This window comes from Lonchura striata, chromosome 4, assembly GCF_046129695.1.
Source record: "Lonchura striata isolate bLonStr1 chromosome 4, bLonStr1.mat, whole genome shotgun sequence".
Lineage (NCBI taxonomy): Eukaryota > Metazoa > Chordata > Aves > Passeriformes > Estrildidae > Lonchura > Lonchura striata.
The window spans coordinates 51091928-51110398 of record NC_134606.1 but is presented as its reverse complement, the minus strand read 5'-3'; the positions used below and the strand labels follow the sequence as shown (position 1 = coordinate 51110398).

Genomic DNA, 18471 nt, shown 5'->3' with positions numbered 1-18471 from the left:
CATAAGCATGTTTCACTTGCAGCAACCTTCCAGAGAGGGAACAGACTTCAAATTATGGAAGAAAACAGATTGTAGTATCCATTCTAACCCACATCTCAAAACTATTAATAGGAGTTTTGGGAAGAGATACTCTGATACATTTTTAAATTTCCTTGAAATGAGCTGGATTAGGGCAGAGTATTGAAGGAGCAGAGCTAAAAATTGGCAATATGTTGCTGAGAAATAATTATTTTGTATATGGGTGCTTGATGTCTGTAATGGATTTGATCCAATGATATATGGAAAATAAAATTACTTCTGACAATGGTGGAATGAAAGCAATCCTTATTTATGATGTGTGCCTACCCTTACTAACATAACCCCAAGGTATTCTACCACAGAGAATCAAAATATTGCAGGCTAAGTCTAACTGCAGCATTCAGCATCACTTTCTATATATATAGTGAAGTTATTAGGGACACTGGCCACATTTGCTCAGAAAAATAGCTTTTTCCTTATCCTTTGGATTTTTTGAAAGTAATACAGAGAATTAGGAGACTACGGCATGTCAAGATGCAAAAAGAGATTGAGTAAAAAAGATATGCAGAGAAAAAAAACAGCTGTAAGGAAAGGAAGATCTAGTGGTAAAAGAAATGGCTAAAACATTATCTTTCCACATCTCTCCCTGAGCTCTGCTTACTTGGGGATTGGGAGTGCTGGAATTTTGTATTTGGGCTACCAAATTAAGTTCTTCAACACTGTTATTCAAAGACATGTAATACTAAAAAATAATGGCTTTTTTAAAATAAAAAAATACTAAGACAAATGAATGCAACTTCTCAAAATGAGAGGCTGCATGATGACCTTTGCTGTATAATCAGAAGTCCCAGCTTAAAGAATTACTTTTGCCATTAGGGCAATGCAGCCTTCTAATATGTGGTGTGACAAGCACTAAAATAAATGGCTTTCATGAGATGCACACACAGAGAGGAAGATAAAGCAACAGAGCATTTTGTGCTGGAAGTGATTTTCCTGCCTCTCTACATGGTACCAGAAGAACATAGTGACTATGAAGGCTTCCCCACTGCTGTCTTGGCTGCAGGATCTTGTAAGAGCTGTTTTAAAGGCAAAAGGGCAGATGTCAATCCTTGATCTTTCTGTTGAGAGGGTGATCTATTAAAGACTTGGCTAGCTGGGTATCTACTCCCTCAACAGGCTGCCAAACCCTTTTCTTAAGTTAACAAACTCCTATTTGCCAGATCAATGCTGACCCTACGTCAAAAGCTCAGTCTCCTTTCATTGAATTTGCAGGTTATCCAAAAATACTTTATTAATTGGGAAAGGTAATGGTGGGAGGTAAGTGTTGGCATTTCAAGGGTGGCTATGTAAAGAAACTGAAAAAAAAGAAGTCAGGTTTCTCTCTGAAAAGAAGTGCATATTTGTCCACTCCAAGTGCAGTTTGATAAACTCTCTTAATCAGACAAAAGCAGGGGGTCATCAGCAAACTCTCCAAGACTTCCTCTCCCTATGCATCCCAGCAAAAGAAGACAGACAGTGTAGACAAACAATAATGCTGGGTGAATTGCCCAATATGTCTATTTAATTAGCACTTAAAGAATCACAAATGTTTTCTCCTTGTTTGAAGGAGAGAGAAGAAAATGTCCCTGGCATTGCAGAGGGCAAGAGGGGGTTTATAGACCATTTCACCTTAATAGTCACAGAGAAAATATTACAATGCATATCCAAACTAGAAAGACTAAAAAAAGCTCCAGATTTTTTTCTGCTTTTCTCTTGTACATCGCTAGGATGTAGGGTTGGATATAGCAACATTTAATCCCTCTGGACAAATGAAAGGGGTGCAAGACGCAGATTTTCTATATGTTCACAATTCTCCCACCACTGCAGAACTGGTCTGTGTGTCTTGTAAAATATTTCTCCATAAAAGCACACATGCAAAATAAAAATCACAGAATCACAGAATAGTGTAGGTTCAAAGGGAGGTTAAAGGTCATCTATTCAAATGCCCTACAGCAAGCAGGGACATGTTCAATTGAATCAGGTTGCTCAGAGCCCCATCCAGTCTGGCCATGAATGTTTCCAGGGATGAGGCACCCATCACCTCTCTGAACAACCTGGTTCAGTGTTTTTCCATCCTTATTGCAAAAAAATCTTTTCCAAATTTATTTTCAGAGGTACTTTGTAAAATGTGCACAAACTGCTCTAACAATTATTGATACTATTGAACTTCCTGCCCTGTAACAATGGAATTTTCTTGCCTCCAAAAGCATCAGTTCTACAGAGCTTCTTTTATTTTTGTTGCTGTTATCTTTTGTGACAGTTAGCCTTAAAATTAAATGTGTTCCCTCAAAAGAACTCTCATCTTTGTTTTTTAAAACCCCTATTCTTTTTTTTTTTTTCCCTGCATTAATGGGAAAATATTCCAGAGACATAAAGGCATAAAAAAGACAATGCCCTGTCTTGTATTTCATATACATAGGAAATGAAAAAGTCAAAGATGTGCACTAGACATTTCCAAAGCACCCATTTGATTTCTTTATGAAAATGATAAGCTTTTTCCATAAAGAAGAAAAATTCCAGTGATTCTGAGGATTTAAAAACAGAATGTAATGATCTTCTGTGTAAAGCTGCAGGTTTCTCAGACTCTATCAATATAAAATATTTTGCAAGGCTCTCTCTTCAGGCTAATTTAATTAAATAAAGTGGTACTAGAACACCCTGCCACTATTATGGTTCACATCCTCTCCAACCAGACGGCAACACCTCTCACAGCGTCCCCAAGCATGCTCTTTACAGCAATGCTTTACACACTGTTTAAAAATACCCCACAGTGCAAAGTATATATAACTATTACACCTGTTTTGTTCTTTCTCTCTTTCACAAAGAAAAAAAAAATCAGAGAAAAATTATGTGAATATTTACTTTCCTCACTTAAAAATTAACCTTTTTAATGCATATAACATTTTTATCTAGCAGGTCTCTTCAATGAGAGCTTGGCTGCATTCTAATTCCATCTTGTGTGCCATTGCTATTGTAGTGCTGTTTTTTCTGGTCTTCTCAATGACAAAAACAAATTTGCCTTATAGGAAGAGTTAATAATCTCTACATAGATTTCATTCCTGGGCACAGGCTCAAAGTCCATGAACACATAATCTTTTGCAAATCAGAACCCATTTCTCTCTTTCATGCATCATTTACAATCCCAAGGTGATGTACTGCTAGCATCACACCTGTATTTTAGTTCACTTTCTTCCTGATTACTCATCCTTTAGAAAAGAAAGCACAAGTGACCTTTACTCTTTTCCCCTCATATTTTATTGTCCGTTTGCCTTGTTTTTCTTTGCTTTGCTTGACTGTGTAAAGAATTGAAAGTCTAGCTCAAACCCAGCAGCAGAATATCTCCTCAGCACAGTCCTCTTTTCATAAGCTGGCAGAGCAGACCCAGGAAGAGTAAAATACCAGGAAAGAAGAAAGCACCCAGTTTTCAATTGCTGGGATTACATGACTGACCCTGTAGAAACACTGTGTAAGTGAGGTCCCTTAAAGCCCCAGCTCACCCATGGCAAGTCTGGACCTCATCTGGTGTGTGGGCAGTTTCTCCTGACTGTCTAACCACAAGCCAGGAGGCAGAAGCAGCAGCAGCCTAGGTTTGGACCTAGAGGGATCCTCAAGTCACCCTCTGAGCAGCTCAGTCATTACTTCTGTGCCCTAGGTTACAACTGCACTAGCTAGTTAAAAATAGCAAAAGAAACCAAAATAGCCTCAGAAGTGATAGAGTCCAAGGGCTTTGCCAGCCTGACGGGTGCAAGCTGCCAAGCTGACATCTCCTTCTTTGGGTGCCGGAATGAGCCCTCACCATCTCCTGCAAATTTTTTTTTGCAGCTTAATCGGCAGGGAATATATTTTCCTGAGCTTCCATTGCTTTAAAGAAAATACTATTTTACCACAACTTTAATCAAATTCTTTACCCATTTCTATACCACTTATGTACTATGAGCCCTAGATTCTGAATCTGCCTACAGGAATGTGCACAAACACTGCTGCTGTGACATGCATTAACCAATATTCTGGCAACAACCAGGCTGACTAACAGATCTGGATTTTGATGACAGTTTCATTTTAAAAAGCTATTAGTGTGACTAAGCTTGTGGCTCTTCTGCTAATAATCTGATGTGCACAGTTTTTGACATCTTTCCCCACCTAACTCCAGTAGATTATATTAATCTTTAATTGATAATGGTTCTCATTTGCTTATAATTGCTGTTTATTATGAAAAATATTTGTCCTCCAAAATATTTTGATGCTTCTCTTTTAAAGACTTGACTTTTACACTTGTAGAATGCAATTTCCTTTATAGCATCACCAAGTTTTCCCACAATGAGATTTTTGAGAAAAAGAGATGAATATTTCACCTGTAGTAAAAAATGTTCATGTTTCTTTCTAAACAGTGATGTTCATGAAAACTTAAAAAAATTAACCTAGTCATAGCTGTTGTTCTGTTTGCCTATCTTCATTCTCTTGGGCTCTCATGGAATGAAAAACCCTGAAGATGTATTCAGCAACATGATTTCTTTTTTGTTTCAAGTGTTTCTCCTGTAGTCAACTTGTGGAAAAACCAATTTTTACAAATGAATACACAGGCCCCAGGTCTAATATAGACTTTTTTTTATAGCCTTTCTTCCTACACCAACCTTCTCTTTTTCAAGTGAGAGTACCAAGAAAAGCTTATGCTTTTGATCTCTGTGCAAATAAATGAGCTGAAACAAATAAAACCTGGTTCGCAAGAGACTTCCAAGACATCTGGTGGAGTTATTTTTCTAAGCAATTAGACCAAGTGGTGGTGCAATTCCCAAATGGAAAGTACCTTCTCGCTTGGTATCGTTATTTCTCAGAGCCATCAAAACAGCAGTAAGTCCTGCTTCTCTCCTTGCCTGTGTCTCACACTCTATTGATCACCAGTCTTCCCAAACACTGCTTTATTATTACTCAAGTTTTTAACCCTCCCCCTCTCCTTTTTTTTATTTTTTTTTTTTTCCTGGTGCTGTGAGGATCCTGTCTAACTTCCATGAATGTCAATGGGAATTCTGGTATTGACTGAGAAAGGATGCTAAGATACTGTAGCTCTCCTTCTTACAGGCCCTGTGGAGCCAGCAGAGTAGTGCAATGAATAACAGCAAGGTGCTTGCTCTGGATCAATAGTGCTCTAAAGTGTGCCCAGGTGTGCTTTCTCCTTCTTTCTTGCTGAAAACTGATTAAATTTCTCCTTTTTTTCCTCACATCTCCCCAAGAGAACATCATTCTAGTAACAACCCAATTGCTCCTTGATGCTTTGGGGAGAATGTGGTACTCAGTCTGTGACAAGATCACAGTGCAACCACTGTGAATTTGTGACACTGGGGAAGTGAACTGGGAATAGACCTGTCTGAAGAAAGGAATTTCATTTTGTTTGTGCCTGGTTCTCCTGGTTTTCCAGTTTCAGATTTGGTCAGGGTGCTCTACACTCCTGTTCCACTAGCTGATTTGGATGCAGGCATCACCCCTGTGCTACGACAGGACCTTTCTGTAATGCCAGATATGGAATTCCCAGGTGTAACAGGAGTAAAGAAAAGCAGCTGTCATATGAAATGGCTGCTAGATTAGAAGAGTGGGCTTGATATTAATGGTGTTCAATCTCATCCCTTCACAACATAACCCAAACTCACCAGAGGTTTCATCTACTCTCTCGTCCACAACATGGTCCTTCTGATGAACCCACTCGCTGTTGCACTTAAAATAGATTTGTGTGGCTGGGCTTGCTTTGCAGTACAGATTCACAGGCTTGTTCTTCACAATGTAAGCCTCTTCGGGTTCAATGAGGAAGTGGGGCAATGGCTCTGGAGGATCAGATGGAAAAGTTTCTGGAAGCTCATGGAAAAAGTCATCATCTGTAAAGGAAAAATGAAAGAACCAAAATTCAGCTGATGGACACTTGCAAAAACTTCATGAAAATTAAAAAGGTTCATACTTTTTGGATAAAATGTTATCTTAGGAGCATTCCTAAACTGAGGCTTAGATGCACTGCTGTTTCCAGACTGGAAGAAACTGTTCTTTACATCCTGAGCATTCTTTCCTCTCTGTGATGTGACAGGGATTTGCACATTCACAGTCTGGGATCAGTCCTTTGTTACCATCATTGGCAATACCAGCAGTAAAGCTTTGTGTTAGTGCTTGGTAGAGTTGCCTGCAAAACCATAAAGAGAAATAATAGAAACTTTCAAAGGCTTCAAGGTCACATTTTCAATAGTGACTTATCGCACTGCATAATCAGGTGCGTAAAACAGCTACTGCCAGCTGAGTCTGGTCCAAATAGGAAACAGTACCTTTTTTTTCAGATGAGCAATTGGAAATCTGCTGAAGACAAAGGTCTAAATCCAAATCCAGTCTGTATCTCTTTGTTTGTACTCTGATTCTACTGCTAAGACTGCTAATGAAGGTGCCAAGCTATGCTTTATTTATTCTGCCAGTAGTACCTTGGTCTGTGCAGTCCCTGCTATGGAGAGAACGTGGGAGCTGCAGCATGGGGCAGGGAACCTGTGAAATTGTGCCATTTTGGGCAAATATGGGTGCATGCTATTGACATAAAAAACCTCAGCACCTCTCTGGTGCTGCTGGTAAAGGATCAAGTCAATGAAAGGAGGAGGAAAAGAATCCATTGCACAGGAGGCAGGACTGAAAACACCAAATGTGCATACTTCCCTTTCTCCCTCCCTCTTAACAAATCCTCTTTTACGGCCCCTCTGCCCCTTTGTGCAGAGGAAGTCTCCCACATCAGAAAGCACCAAATTCAGTGGAGAATAACCCTCTCCCCATCTTCCTCCCCACCTCCATCAGAGCACAGGAACATCCAAGAGGCTCCAAGCAGCAAAGCGGTGGGGGGCACCAACTCCTGCCAGACCCACCAGTGGCGAGCTGGCTGCTCTGAAGGCCTCACTCAGTCTCTCTGCCTCTGGCACAGTTATCATTATACCTCGTGACGGATGCTGATGTGGATCAATAAAACACCACAGAACATCCAACAGAAAACCCTGGCTGGCTGTCTCCTCCCTGCCAGTCTTCATGAAGATGAAATGTCAGACAGCTCCCTCCCCAAACCTGAGACCTCCCTGTGCAAGCTGTGTCCACAATTACAAGTGGCACGATTCTCTTTGCAGATACTGCTTTCCAGAAGGACGAGAAGGAACAGGGACAGATGAAGGAGAGAGGGAAAGAATGTAATATGGTACCCACGCATGCAGCTGTATGAAGGTAAACTGCACGTCTTTATCAGTTATGGGAACACCTTACAGAGCAAACCATTTTGTGAACCTCCTAAACTGTTTTTGAAGAGAACATATAGTCACCTTTTTTTTTTATTATTTCCTACACCCCCTTCATATTAATCTAAAAATACTCCTGTCCTTCTTGGTGTCTCATTTTATAAGGAATATTAAGCCTGACTCACTACTGCATCACTCCCTGAGAGTTAATAAAAGTGAACTGGTTCAAAGATAGAAAAAAGGGCCAATAAATAAGGCCTAACATTCTTCTAGCAAAAGGAAAATCTGTGACACACTATAACACTTCCATTTCCATCTCCAGTTAATAATTTCCAGATACTCAAATAAAATTTATTTTTTTATCACTTTCCCATGCTTCTCTTATTTCTGCAGCTTCCTTTTCACTCTGACCACACCAGCCTCCTTCCTCTGCAATCCTATTTCCTCTCCTCATTAGGTATTTCTTACTTGATCCATTTTACTCCCCATTTTTTTACTAAAAGAAAGACGAGTTGCAGTAACTTAATGGGAGTCCTCATTTGGTTTCATGACAATGAAACATGTCTGAACTGAATCAAGAGGCTTTTTGGCATTCCTCATCCCCATACATGCATACCTCCCCTCTTCCCCTCTCCCACATGCTGCTCCATAGACATCCACAACGCAGAAACATTAGAGATGAATCATTTCCCTTGAATTGCCACAGGACGTATCTTTTTCTTCTGGTCATTTAATTGCAAATCAGCAAGCAGACAGATGGAAACTAACAAAGCACACATATGTTTTATAATTAAACAAGTATTGCTTCACTAATTTCTGGTGACTGGAAGAACAAATGTATTTATTTTCGCCACTACATTTCTGTGCATTATCAAAGGCAATAATTACAATGCCTGACCAATTAACTGCACCTTATGAAAGATATCTACGAAGTCTAAAAGGAGGGATAAGCAAGCTGCAAAAAGGAAAAAAAAAAAGATGTTTTCAAAATTATTTTTTAATTAGTCTGGAAAATGGGTGTGGGTTTTGGCTTTTCCTCCTGAAGGTAACTGCTTACAAAGTTAAGGTATTATTTGTATGTATTCAAAGTACTGCTTAGTACATTACAATCTAGTCTCACATTTTGATTGTGGTGATAGCTGCTTCTCTCCACCAACCTGGCATCCCAGAGTCAGATACAAGCCTGTTTGTTTTCTTACTGCATCCTTGCTGTGATTCCTCCTAAATCTTCTTGAACAACAATAAAGCTCAGCTTTATTTTTCCACACTCTCTCATTTCTATCAAGAGGCATCTGAACCACTCTTAAATGTTAGGGATATAGATGGAAGCCATTCACAAACTGTCACACAAATAGCGCTCAAAGGCTGCCACATCCCTGGAAACTGGCATTTAAAACCGTCACTTTCCGAAAAAAATTAAGATAGTAGCTAAGAGTTTGTTTTTTGTTTTTTTGGTTTTTTTTTTTTTTTTTTGCTTTTTAAACTTGAGAATGTTCATTCAATCCTGTTGCTGTTAATAGCAACAATGGTGTTTTTTTTATAGAGCAGTTTCTCAAGAGGAACATATAGAATATTACCATGACTGCATTTGGCAGAAAACACAGCAATCCCACTGCAAAGCTAGGCTACCTCCATTGGCACTGAGGGACCTTTGCTCCTGCTTTCCACTGCTGAAAGGCAACAGGTGGTCTAATCCCCCTGTGTGAACAACAGTGGGAAGCCACTTGGAGTTTCCTGCATCCCCGAAAGAGATAGGATCAACTGCTGCAGGGAGGCAAAGGACCCCTCCCCTCTCATCCAGGCACACCAGCTGAAGTGGCAGGATGCTGGTTTACAGCTAGAGAGGCTGTGCAGCCCCAGTTCCCCTGTGCAAGGCTGTGACACTTGCTTCTCGGGATGAGAATCTTTTGAGGAAGAAGTACCTTAAGTCCCCTCATGATGGCTTGCACATCACACCAGGCACAGCAGTGTCACAGCTTAGGACAGTCAGCAAATTGAGCTGCTGATCTGGGACAGGGTTTTGAACCATCAACCTTAACACCCATCTTGGAGCCAAGTCTTGTATTTCATTTTTTGAACTATAGCCGTATGCTGTCGTGCTTTCATTGTAACTCTTGGAGCAACATGCAAGCATAATTATAATAGTAGTGTAATTATATAGCAAAATATTCCTAAAAATCCAGCACAGAAAATGTCAATATAGGACAATTGACTGTGTTGGGATTTTTTGCAGTTCTCTAGAGAAAAAAGACCTGGTAGCACCAGAGCAATCTAATGAATCTGTGTTTTCATGAGGACAGAGTTTCTAACAAATGAATAAACACTTCCATCAGTTTCTCCTGACCATCTCTACTTAAACACAGGTCATTCCTCTCTCCATACAAAAATCAAACTCTGACTTAGATTTTTCAGGGATGATTTTGTTATCACTGTGTGGCCTGTTGAGCCAATTTCTATAATTTGGATGGGGATTGCTTCTCATGGTGTGCTCCATTGCCGCATGAGAGGATAAATCTTGCCTGAGACTTTGATCTGCATCTTCCTGATGGTTATCGCTGGTTATTTAAAATGCTCATCTCCCAGTGGTGCAACAAAGCAGCAAACTTTATAACTCTCTTATTTAACTCTCCTAAGTAGCTAGACATTTTTTTCTTTTGTCTGGAGGGAAAAAAAAGCTAATTAAACCATTTGGGAATGATCTGGAAGTGTAGATACAAACACTAAAAATTCATGTACTTGATTTCTAATCATTATGCCAATGTCATGTGCAGCAAGTTCCCCTCACGACTTTGATCAAACACAAACACAAGACACACATTGTTCTCCCCTGTTGTAACAAATCCCCTTCTGTGCTCAGTAACTTTGAGCTGCAAGTTTACTTCTGCAGTATGTCACATTCATCTTTATTTTCATATAATAAAGTGTACAGCCCATCTGTTGTTATTGACTGATTTATATTAGCAAGACAAAAGACCTGATTAATGTTACTGCTAAACTGGTTCCAGTCATGCAATTCATTCATATTAAGAAAATAAATTTTTAAAAGCCACTTTAATCTATAAACATAATTTGGAATTTTACTTTTAGTTACTGGCCCACATTCAGATACACTTTTATTTGCCTTCTGTAGTATCTGACAACTATATTTTTTAAAAGCAAAATAAAAGGCAAATCTATAGGAACAGGGGAAATGCCACTGAAATCTGCATTGATACAATCTGGCATGAGTTGTCACATATAGGAATTTTAGCTTAATTTTAGTTCAGTTTTCTTTTAAGGTAAAACAAATCTTTACCTAAGTCGGGAATCTTTTGATGTTAGGAAATGTCTTTACTCTTTTCATGCATTTGCCTGTAAAACTGTACATATTATAGCTCTCCATGCACAGCACGTGAAAAGAGAGATTTAATGGTATATTTCCCCTTTTATGGATTAGTATCCCAGCTCTAATCTGTGGCAGGAAAATATTGGGCTCCATACACCAATCTATTCATCTCTAGATCACTAGTTTTATTACTATATATGAAGCTTTAATTCTCATCAGCCCAGCATACAACTCAGTATATATCTGAACTGCGAGACTTGAACTATTATTGCTTAGATGATAATATATTGGACCATTATCTCTTCATGCGAGACCTGAAGCAAATTCTTCTCAAATGGAATTTACTTCAGAATGATTCAAGAGCAATTTAAAATGAATGGCTGCAAAGTTAATTCTATTTGCATTTGGATGCCCATCACTTGGCAAGATCATTCCCTGAGCGTTGCAAGAAAGGCGGCTGGAGTTTACTGTATGGATGGGATTTCTGCTCAGGTTTTAATGTTATGATTAAAAAGCTTTCTAGAGCAACAAGTACTGTTTACTGTGAAATTAACAGCAGGTGCTAGCTCAGCCAGACATCTTATCAGGATGGAGGCAAGAGTTTGGATTACAGTGCACACTTTCAGAAAGGAAAATTGCTCAGCTGGAAGTCCTTTAGTCACAGGGTTTTTTATCCTCCTAAGAAGGGCAAGCAGTGCCACCAGATGGGAAGCAAAAAATACTGTATGCCATAGAGCCTGCCTCCACCTCAGAGGCCCATAACACCACAGAGCTATGAATCCAACATTAGTCCAAGTTGAATAAAAACTGGGAGAAAACAGGACTTTTTCTAAGAATCACTAATGAACAGTTTCCGTAACAAAAAGCCCTCTCAACCCTGCCTCTGCCTTGGAGACCACACAGGGACAGAGAATGGGCACAGCAAAGTGTAGCATGTGCCCTGAAACAGAAATCACTTTTTCCTGCCTTGACCTGGGGAGAAGGAGAGCGGATTTCCCTCTGTCAGCCCTGCCTCTGGCTGATTGCAAGGTGAGAATGCAGTAAGGCAATCACTCCTTATTCTTCAGCACCTCAGAAGGGGAAGGTGTCCCCTAATATCTCAGGAAGTCTGCAATTTTGCAGCAGCAAAATATTTGGCCAGGAAGCCAAATTGGAGGCTGGCATCTGCTTGTTTTTAACTCAATTCACTGGCAGGCCTCTATGTTCCCAAAAATGAGGCTTGGTTTTGTGGCAGCCCACAAACCAGATCCTTGCTGAACTTTGCTGGACCCTCCTGGGAGCAAGGTCAAGGGAATTTCTGACTCAGATTTACTGAGCACCCACAAAATTAAATGATCTTTTCATAAGGGAAGGAAGAGTGCACACATAGTCTGGGAAAAGTGACAGAGAAATTGATAGGGCATGCAATGTTCATTTTTTTTGGGTGACTTCAGTCCAGAAACAGAATACATAAAGACCACAAAGAGGAATGAACTTTCCCTGCACCTGCAGCAGCTCAGAGAAGACTCTCCTAGCACATCTCAGCTTAACAACACATCCCCAGGAGGTCAAACCCAAGATTTGCTTGCACTTAAAAAAGAACACATACACTGAGTGGCTACATATCTGTCAGAAGGCTGCTGGGCAAAAGTCTCCCTTTTCAAACACAGGAGCATCAAATAAAAGCCAAACACATCCTTTCCTGTCCTTCTGTACTCCTAGAAAAAGAAAGGAACTTTCACAGCAGCACAGGAATCAATACTTGATCCATGGTCAGCCACAGGCACAACCTGAAGCCCTTACAAAAACTCAGACAATGGGCATCTCAGACACCTGAAATACTGGATTACTGGCTCAGCTAAAGAGTCCAGGAAGGAGGTTTCTGTTATTTGGTCTCAGCCTTACTATACAGACCATCCTAAATAAAGAAACCACACCAAATACAGTAATCATGCTTGTTATGCCCACTGCACTCTGGCTAGCCTTTCTCAGGAAGCTGTGAAGAGCTGCAGGGGAGAAGAAAACACAATGCTTTCCCTTTTAACAGCAGTGCACAGTCTGTCATTACACTGGGGGACTGTTAAGGGTGGGAGCTGCAGCTCAAGAGCAGGGAGGTTGCACAGTCAAAGGAAGCAGCCAACTGAGTGGCTGCTGGTGCTCCCCCCTGGCCACCCTATGTCAAGTGGAGCCCTCTCCTCTTGTGTACTTCTCTCTGTGCTCCTATTTTATGTGAATGCTGCATGCCCAAATATAAAGCCAAGGGCAGAGGAAGATGAAAGGATAAGTGTTTATCACTCAGCCACAGATCATGTGGACACTGTGCAACCGTGTTGCCTACAGCAACCAGTGTGTTCTCCATCTCCCCTGCTCTGACAGGGCCATCTCCCACACCTCTCTCAGCCCAGGGCTTGGAGTACATCTTGTCTGGCTTATCCTGGCAAACTGCACTGCTGTTAGTCAACAGCTAATTCCAGTGGAATCAAATATGATTTGCATCAGACTCAGGAAAAGGAGAATCATATCTAGATGAGGAAAACACTGTACCACCTTTATAAAGAGTTTTGCAAGTTACGTCTTATCATTTAGGAAAAAGGTACCTTCCCCCAGTTTGTTTACTTCACAATTATGATTTAAGTTTCTGCTTCTCTTGAAGCTTTAACATTGACCAGATGAGAGGAAAATTGAAAACACAACTCTCAGCGCTGTGTAACAGAAGAAATTTTTTTATACTTCTCACTGATAATTCAAGACAATACTTGCAGGTATATATAGACATGACACTTAAGTTTCTGCATCCCGAACATTACCATTGCCCTGAGACAAACTCTGTCAGACTACCAGCTGCTGCCTAAATATGCAAGAGGTGGTGGAGGTACTCATTAGCTTTGGACTCAGCCTAGGCAAATGCCAGAAGATGGTATGGTTTCATGCAAGGCAATTGAAAATACTTTCTGTCACATATGAAGAGCACTTAGCTGTTCTTTGAGCAACAAGGTTTGTGAGACTTGTTGTCAGTCTAGGAAACTTAATGCAGTAATCTGCAAGCACTACTTTCTATGAGTCTGCCTAACCATGTAAATAGATAAAAAAGGCTGGAGACAAATAATCAGTGGCTGAGGCTGACTTATGGGCATTGAGAGCATGAAATGTAAAGTGAAGAGGCAAAGGCCCTGTTTCTTTGCTGCCCTGCCCTGAGTACCAGCAGTCATCCCTCTTAGCAAAATATCAGTTACTTCTGATGGAAACTTGTTGTGCTTATACAGAACTACTGGATAAGGTTGGCTGAGTTACTGTGCCACGGCTCTCAAAATTACAGCACTTGAAAATAAAATTCTTGACAAATAGCTGATGACATCAGTGACATTTAAAGGTGATTATCCTGTGGAAGTTTCTGCCCTCTTTCCACTTCCAGAGTTATGAAGCATGGGAACAGGCTGCTCAGGGAAGTAGTTGAGTCACCATTCCTGGAGATATTTAAAGATGTATAGATGTGGCACTTAGTGACATGGCCTAGTGCTGGATCTGGCAGTGCTGGGTTAACAGCTGGACTGTCTGATCTTAGAATTCTTTCTGACTTAAACTATTCAATGAATGTATGATTTGTTTAAAGCTAATAAAATATTCACGCTTGGGAAAAAACATGGGTTACAGACTATCTCCAAAACTGTATCTCCTTGCTCTGCCATGTAACAAACTCACAGAGTAACATATAAGTGTTACTTTGCCAAGCACTCACATAATATTGTAACTGTGAGCTATAGGCATTTAATTGGAAAATTAGCACAGCTTCTGTTAGATATGGTTATACTGGTAGAGTTCAAGCCTATTAGTGCTAGTTGTGTCTTCTCTGATACAGATGCAGCATACGAACAGCAGAGAAACTTCAGTATCAGTCCATGAGGTTTTATGTATTCCCTCTTAAGCATTTTTCATTTTGGATTCTAGATTGTGATGGGTCTGTGTGATGACATGGGATCCCCTCCTAACCACCTGAAAAGCAAAGTCTAATTTGAGACATTTCTGCCCCAGCTGCCATTAGTGGTCATAATGGTTGACACAAGGTCAAAAATTATGAAACCTCTGAGGAGCATCATTTCCTCTTCAGTGTTAGGCTTCGCTTCCCTTTGACACATTAGTCCTGAAGCAGCTCCAGGCTCTTGACCCCTTCTTTAACCCTTATAACTAATTAAAGATGGACAAGGCTTAGGCTAAAATACTTTTTGTTAAACCTATTCATTCTCAAGTCCCCTTCAGGCATTCTTTGTCACACAGGACAGAGCCTGCCATATTTACATGAACATGAAAGAAGGTGCCTGTTACAATAACAAAAAAAAAAAATCTTTTTTTACAAGACCTGACAACCTTTGTGGTTAGATGCTAGAATGTATTTTACAGCACATAAAATATATTCTCAACACATACTGGAAACAAGTTTCCTGGGTATAGTCCAAAGCACACAATTCAGGAAAAGTCCAAGGATAATTAATTCTGCACACATTTTTAGAATTAGAAGTTCAAACTCAGGTACTTTATCCGAGTCAACAGTCTGAACATGGTGTCCCAAACATGATAACCAAATGAAAAATTGATCCCACCTTTTCTCACACTCTTAAGGCTCTATCATGTACTGGAAACAAAGACAGAACTCACACAAGAGTGATCAGCTGTAGGCATATGGATTTTAGGGCCAGTGGTAAATCACATTACACAGCACAAATTTGTTTAATAAAGGAAAGCATACTGCTATCAAGATGTGAGGTTCTGTAAGTGAAAGTGGCACTTCACAAATACTTTCTCTGCTTTTTATGTTGTTTCATATTAATAAGTAAGCTTGCTTCATGCATCAGTATGTTGGGGTTAAAATGTCAACCTTTGTTTTTCTAGAAAGAACTGTTATTTTTACCCTTACTTTTCCAATTATTAAAACTGCAGCAGAGCTTTGCTCCCTTTTTTGTAACACTTTCAATGAAAGCATTTTTGTCTCATCAAAAAGTGATGATCCAACATCTCCCGATCAATAAAACTGAAATCTAATGGGATGTCATGGATCCTAATTTCATGAGCTGTCTGAAGTGTGTAGTGACACTGTGAGTCAGAAAAACATGGGACACTTGACTATATCTAAAATAATAGCTCAGTGGCATTGCCACCTGGTTAAGGCATTGAGCTGAGACCCAGGGGATTGATATTTTTCTTTAACCTTGGGGAAATCAAATCTGCCAAGTTCATCTGCAAAGTGGATGGAGGACCTCAATAGGTAGCACTCTTTGTTCACTAGCTTCAAACTGAGCAGACAGCTCTGTGCTCATATACTTCCTTCAAAACTTCTCCCAGACACATGCCAGTATAATTTGTTAAACAGCCAGCAGTTACAGAAAGGATTCCATACAAATCTGTGTTTATAAAATGACTAGGGAACAAAATCTGTCTGTGCTGGAGCTGATGTGAAATTTGCCACTGGTCTCCCTTTGCATCAGTGGAGCAACCTGGCCTTGGGTGCTCTGAAGGGCTCTCTCCATGGGCTAGGGGAATACTAGGGGAATGCTGTCCCAAAACTAACATTAATCCTCATGAATATCTACATACTCACTACTTCTTTTCATGGTTCTTAATAAAATTATTATTTGCCTGGTCCTGGTTACCTAATTTCATCCACAGCAAATTTTTCAAGAATCATAAATTATTTTGTATAAGGCTGATTTATCCCACCAGAAGTCCAAATTGAATTAGAAATCCATTAACTGAATTCTAAGCAGGAGCTTCTGGGGGGAAGGTGAAAGGAAGGGGGGAGGAACTTGGGAATCTGAACACCAGATGCGGAAAAGGGGAAAAATCCTTAAAAGAAGTAGAAAGAGAATAGAAAACATAAATATCTTCTTATTGAATTAAACACCTAAGTATTTCTAGAGTCAGGTGGAAAAGCAAGATTATTGCCTAGGATCAGAAATGTGACTCAGACATTTATTTATTTATTTTGACTAGCAATTGGCTTTGTAAATACATGAGATTTTGCAAGCAAAAAAATAAAATCTCTGTTCCACTTGAATATTATAGTTTCCATCTTGAAAATGCCAACAGATTGTGTGTGCTATATATACTAATAAAGCTAATAACATGCTGTTCAACCAAATCTTAATACAAGATAAGCAAAGGCATTCCTTCCTCTGAGGGAAAATGAAAGCAAAGAAGGTTTATTTGCTTTAGAAACATACAGGATGATTTCATCAGCTATCATCCTTCATTCAGAGCCTTCTTATTTGAGTAGACATGTGGACAGTGTATCTCATTGAGAAAATTTATTTCCATGTGAAGATATCATCTCCTCTTGCCACTCTATCCTTACCATCAGCAGACACAGTAAAGGAAGGGTGATAGGTGAATGCTGCAAGTTCATTGGTATTAACACCCACCCTATCCTTTTCTAAAGTTGGAAACTATGATGGACAAGGCCCACGGAGGGAAACTGCACAACAGTGCCTCTCACATGAGTTACAGAGGCAGTCTGCATCCACACAGGTCTTTCAGAAATTGGTTACAGACAGGAAGTCTGCAGTGACTAATTTCATTCACTCTCATTCTTAAGTCCTGCTGATTTTGTACCCACAAACTCTCTGGCAATTAAAAGCAATAAAAATCTTACCATTCAAATCGAAGCCTGAGACAGCAGTCTCCTGGCTTTGGTTTGACTCCAACTTGACCTTTAGCTCAAGTGTCTGAAAGCTATCACCCTTTCCAACATCAGGAGCACCCAGGACAGCTCAAACAGAAGTTGTTGCGACCAGAGAGGAAATGTGCAGTGCCTGTGGGAAGCTCTGACATGTGCCAACAGACTTCTGAATCCCAGCAGGTAGAATTCCAGTACCTGCAAAATGTATGGTCACCCTTCCCAGCCAACACCCTTGCCTTTGCCTCCAAATCTTTTCAAGCTCACTCCATGGACACTAACAATAAAAATTAGGGGGGGAAAAAAGAAAAGGAAGTCTGAATATTCAGCAATCAAAGTTATGACTGGAAATGATAGCTAAAGTAGAGAATCCCCAGAAAGTGCTGAGAACAGATCCAGCACTGAAGTTCTATGGAAAGACAGAGTGAATTTTCAGAGACCAGCAGCTGAAGTTTAACCCCTGAATCTATGGATCACACACTGCCTTACATCCCTCCTTTATCTGTTTAATTCCTTGTCTGCTACATCCATTTTTAATGTAAGTTTCCTACAGGAACTGTTATCTTCTGATTACATTATGTCAACAGAAATTGCCACTGGAAGTGGGGCTTCAGATCCTGCAAAACAAAAGCCTTGCTACCAAGTTACATTGCATTTCCCCACAGTGCTGTGAATTGGTTTGGGTGAAATCAAAAGCATGCTGCAAGTCACACCACAGGTCAGATAATAAGAGTATTGTGTTTCAGCTGCTGAAAGGACACAACAGAATCAGAGGGAAAGGGTGGCTTGGAGTGCCTCTGGCTCCACAGCCTCTAGCAGCAGGGATAAGAAACACAAGACACTGTTTTGCAGATGCCAGAGGAGATAAGACTGCACAGCATGCAGGACAAGAGCATTTAGCCAAACTGGCCCTTAGATGTGCATTGTCTGGACTGGGACACAGCAGCATTTATAGCTGTTGTTCACTCCTTCGTGTCTAATGAAAGCAGTATCATTCAGTATCAGTACAGATTATTCCAAGAAATTGCATTTATCTGTATCTCAGTCTAGTCCAAAGACTGTGTATCTCTGAGGTCTCAACTCCCTCAGCCCAAATAAGTGTGCTGTCTGTGCTAGAGCCTTGGCCCTAACAAGAAGCAAATAGATTCCTTTGGTTTTGATTTTTAAAATACAGATCTGCACTCAAAAAGACAGAGCAGCAGTGTTAATGA

At 40.1% G+C, this 18471-nt stretch overlaps 1 protein-coding gene across 2 annotated transcripts in view; it reads right to left on the bottom strand.

The window, feature by feature from the left end:
* Positions 1 to 18471, bottom strand: part of UNC5C (unc-5 netrin receptor C) — a 249092-nt gene that overhangs the window by 86736 nt on the left and 143885 nt on the right. For both annotated transcript variants that reach the window (XM_021550331.2, XM_021550332.2), the window contains exon 2: positions 5700 to 5921. In XM_021550331.2, the coding sequence (XP_021406006.1) occupies positions 5700 to 5921 (222 nt within the window). The remainder of the gene's footprint in view (positions 1 to 5699; positions 5922 to 18471) is intronic.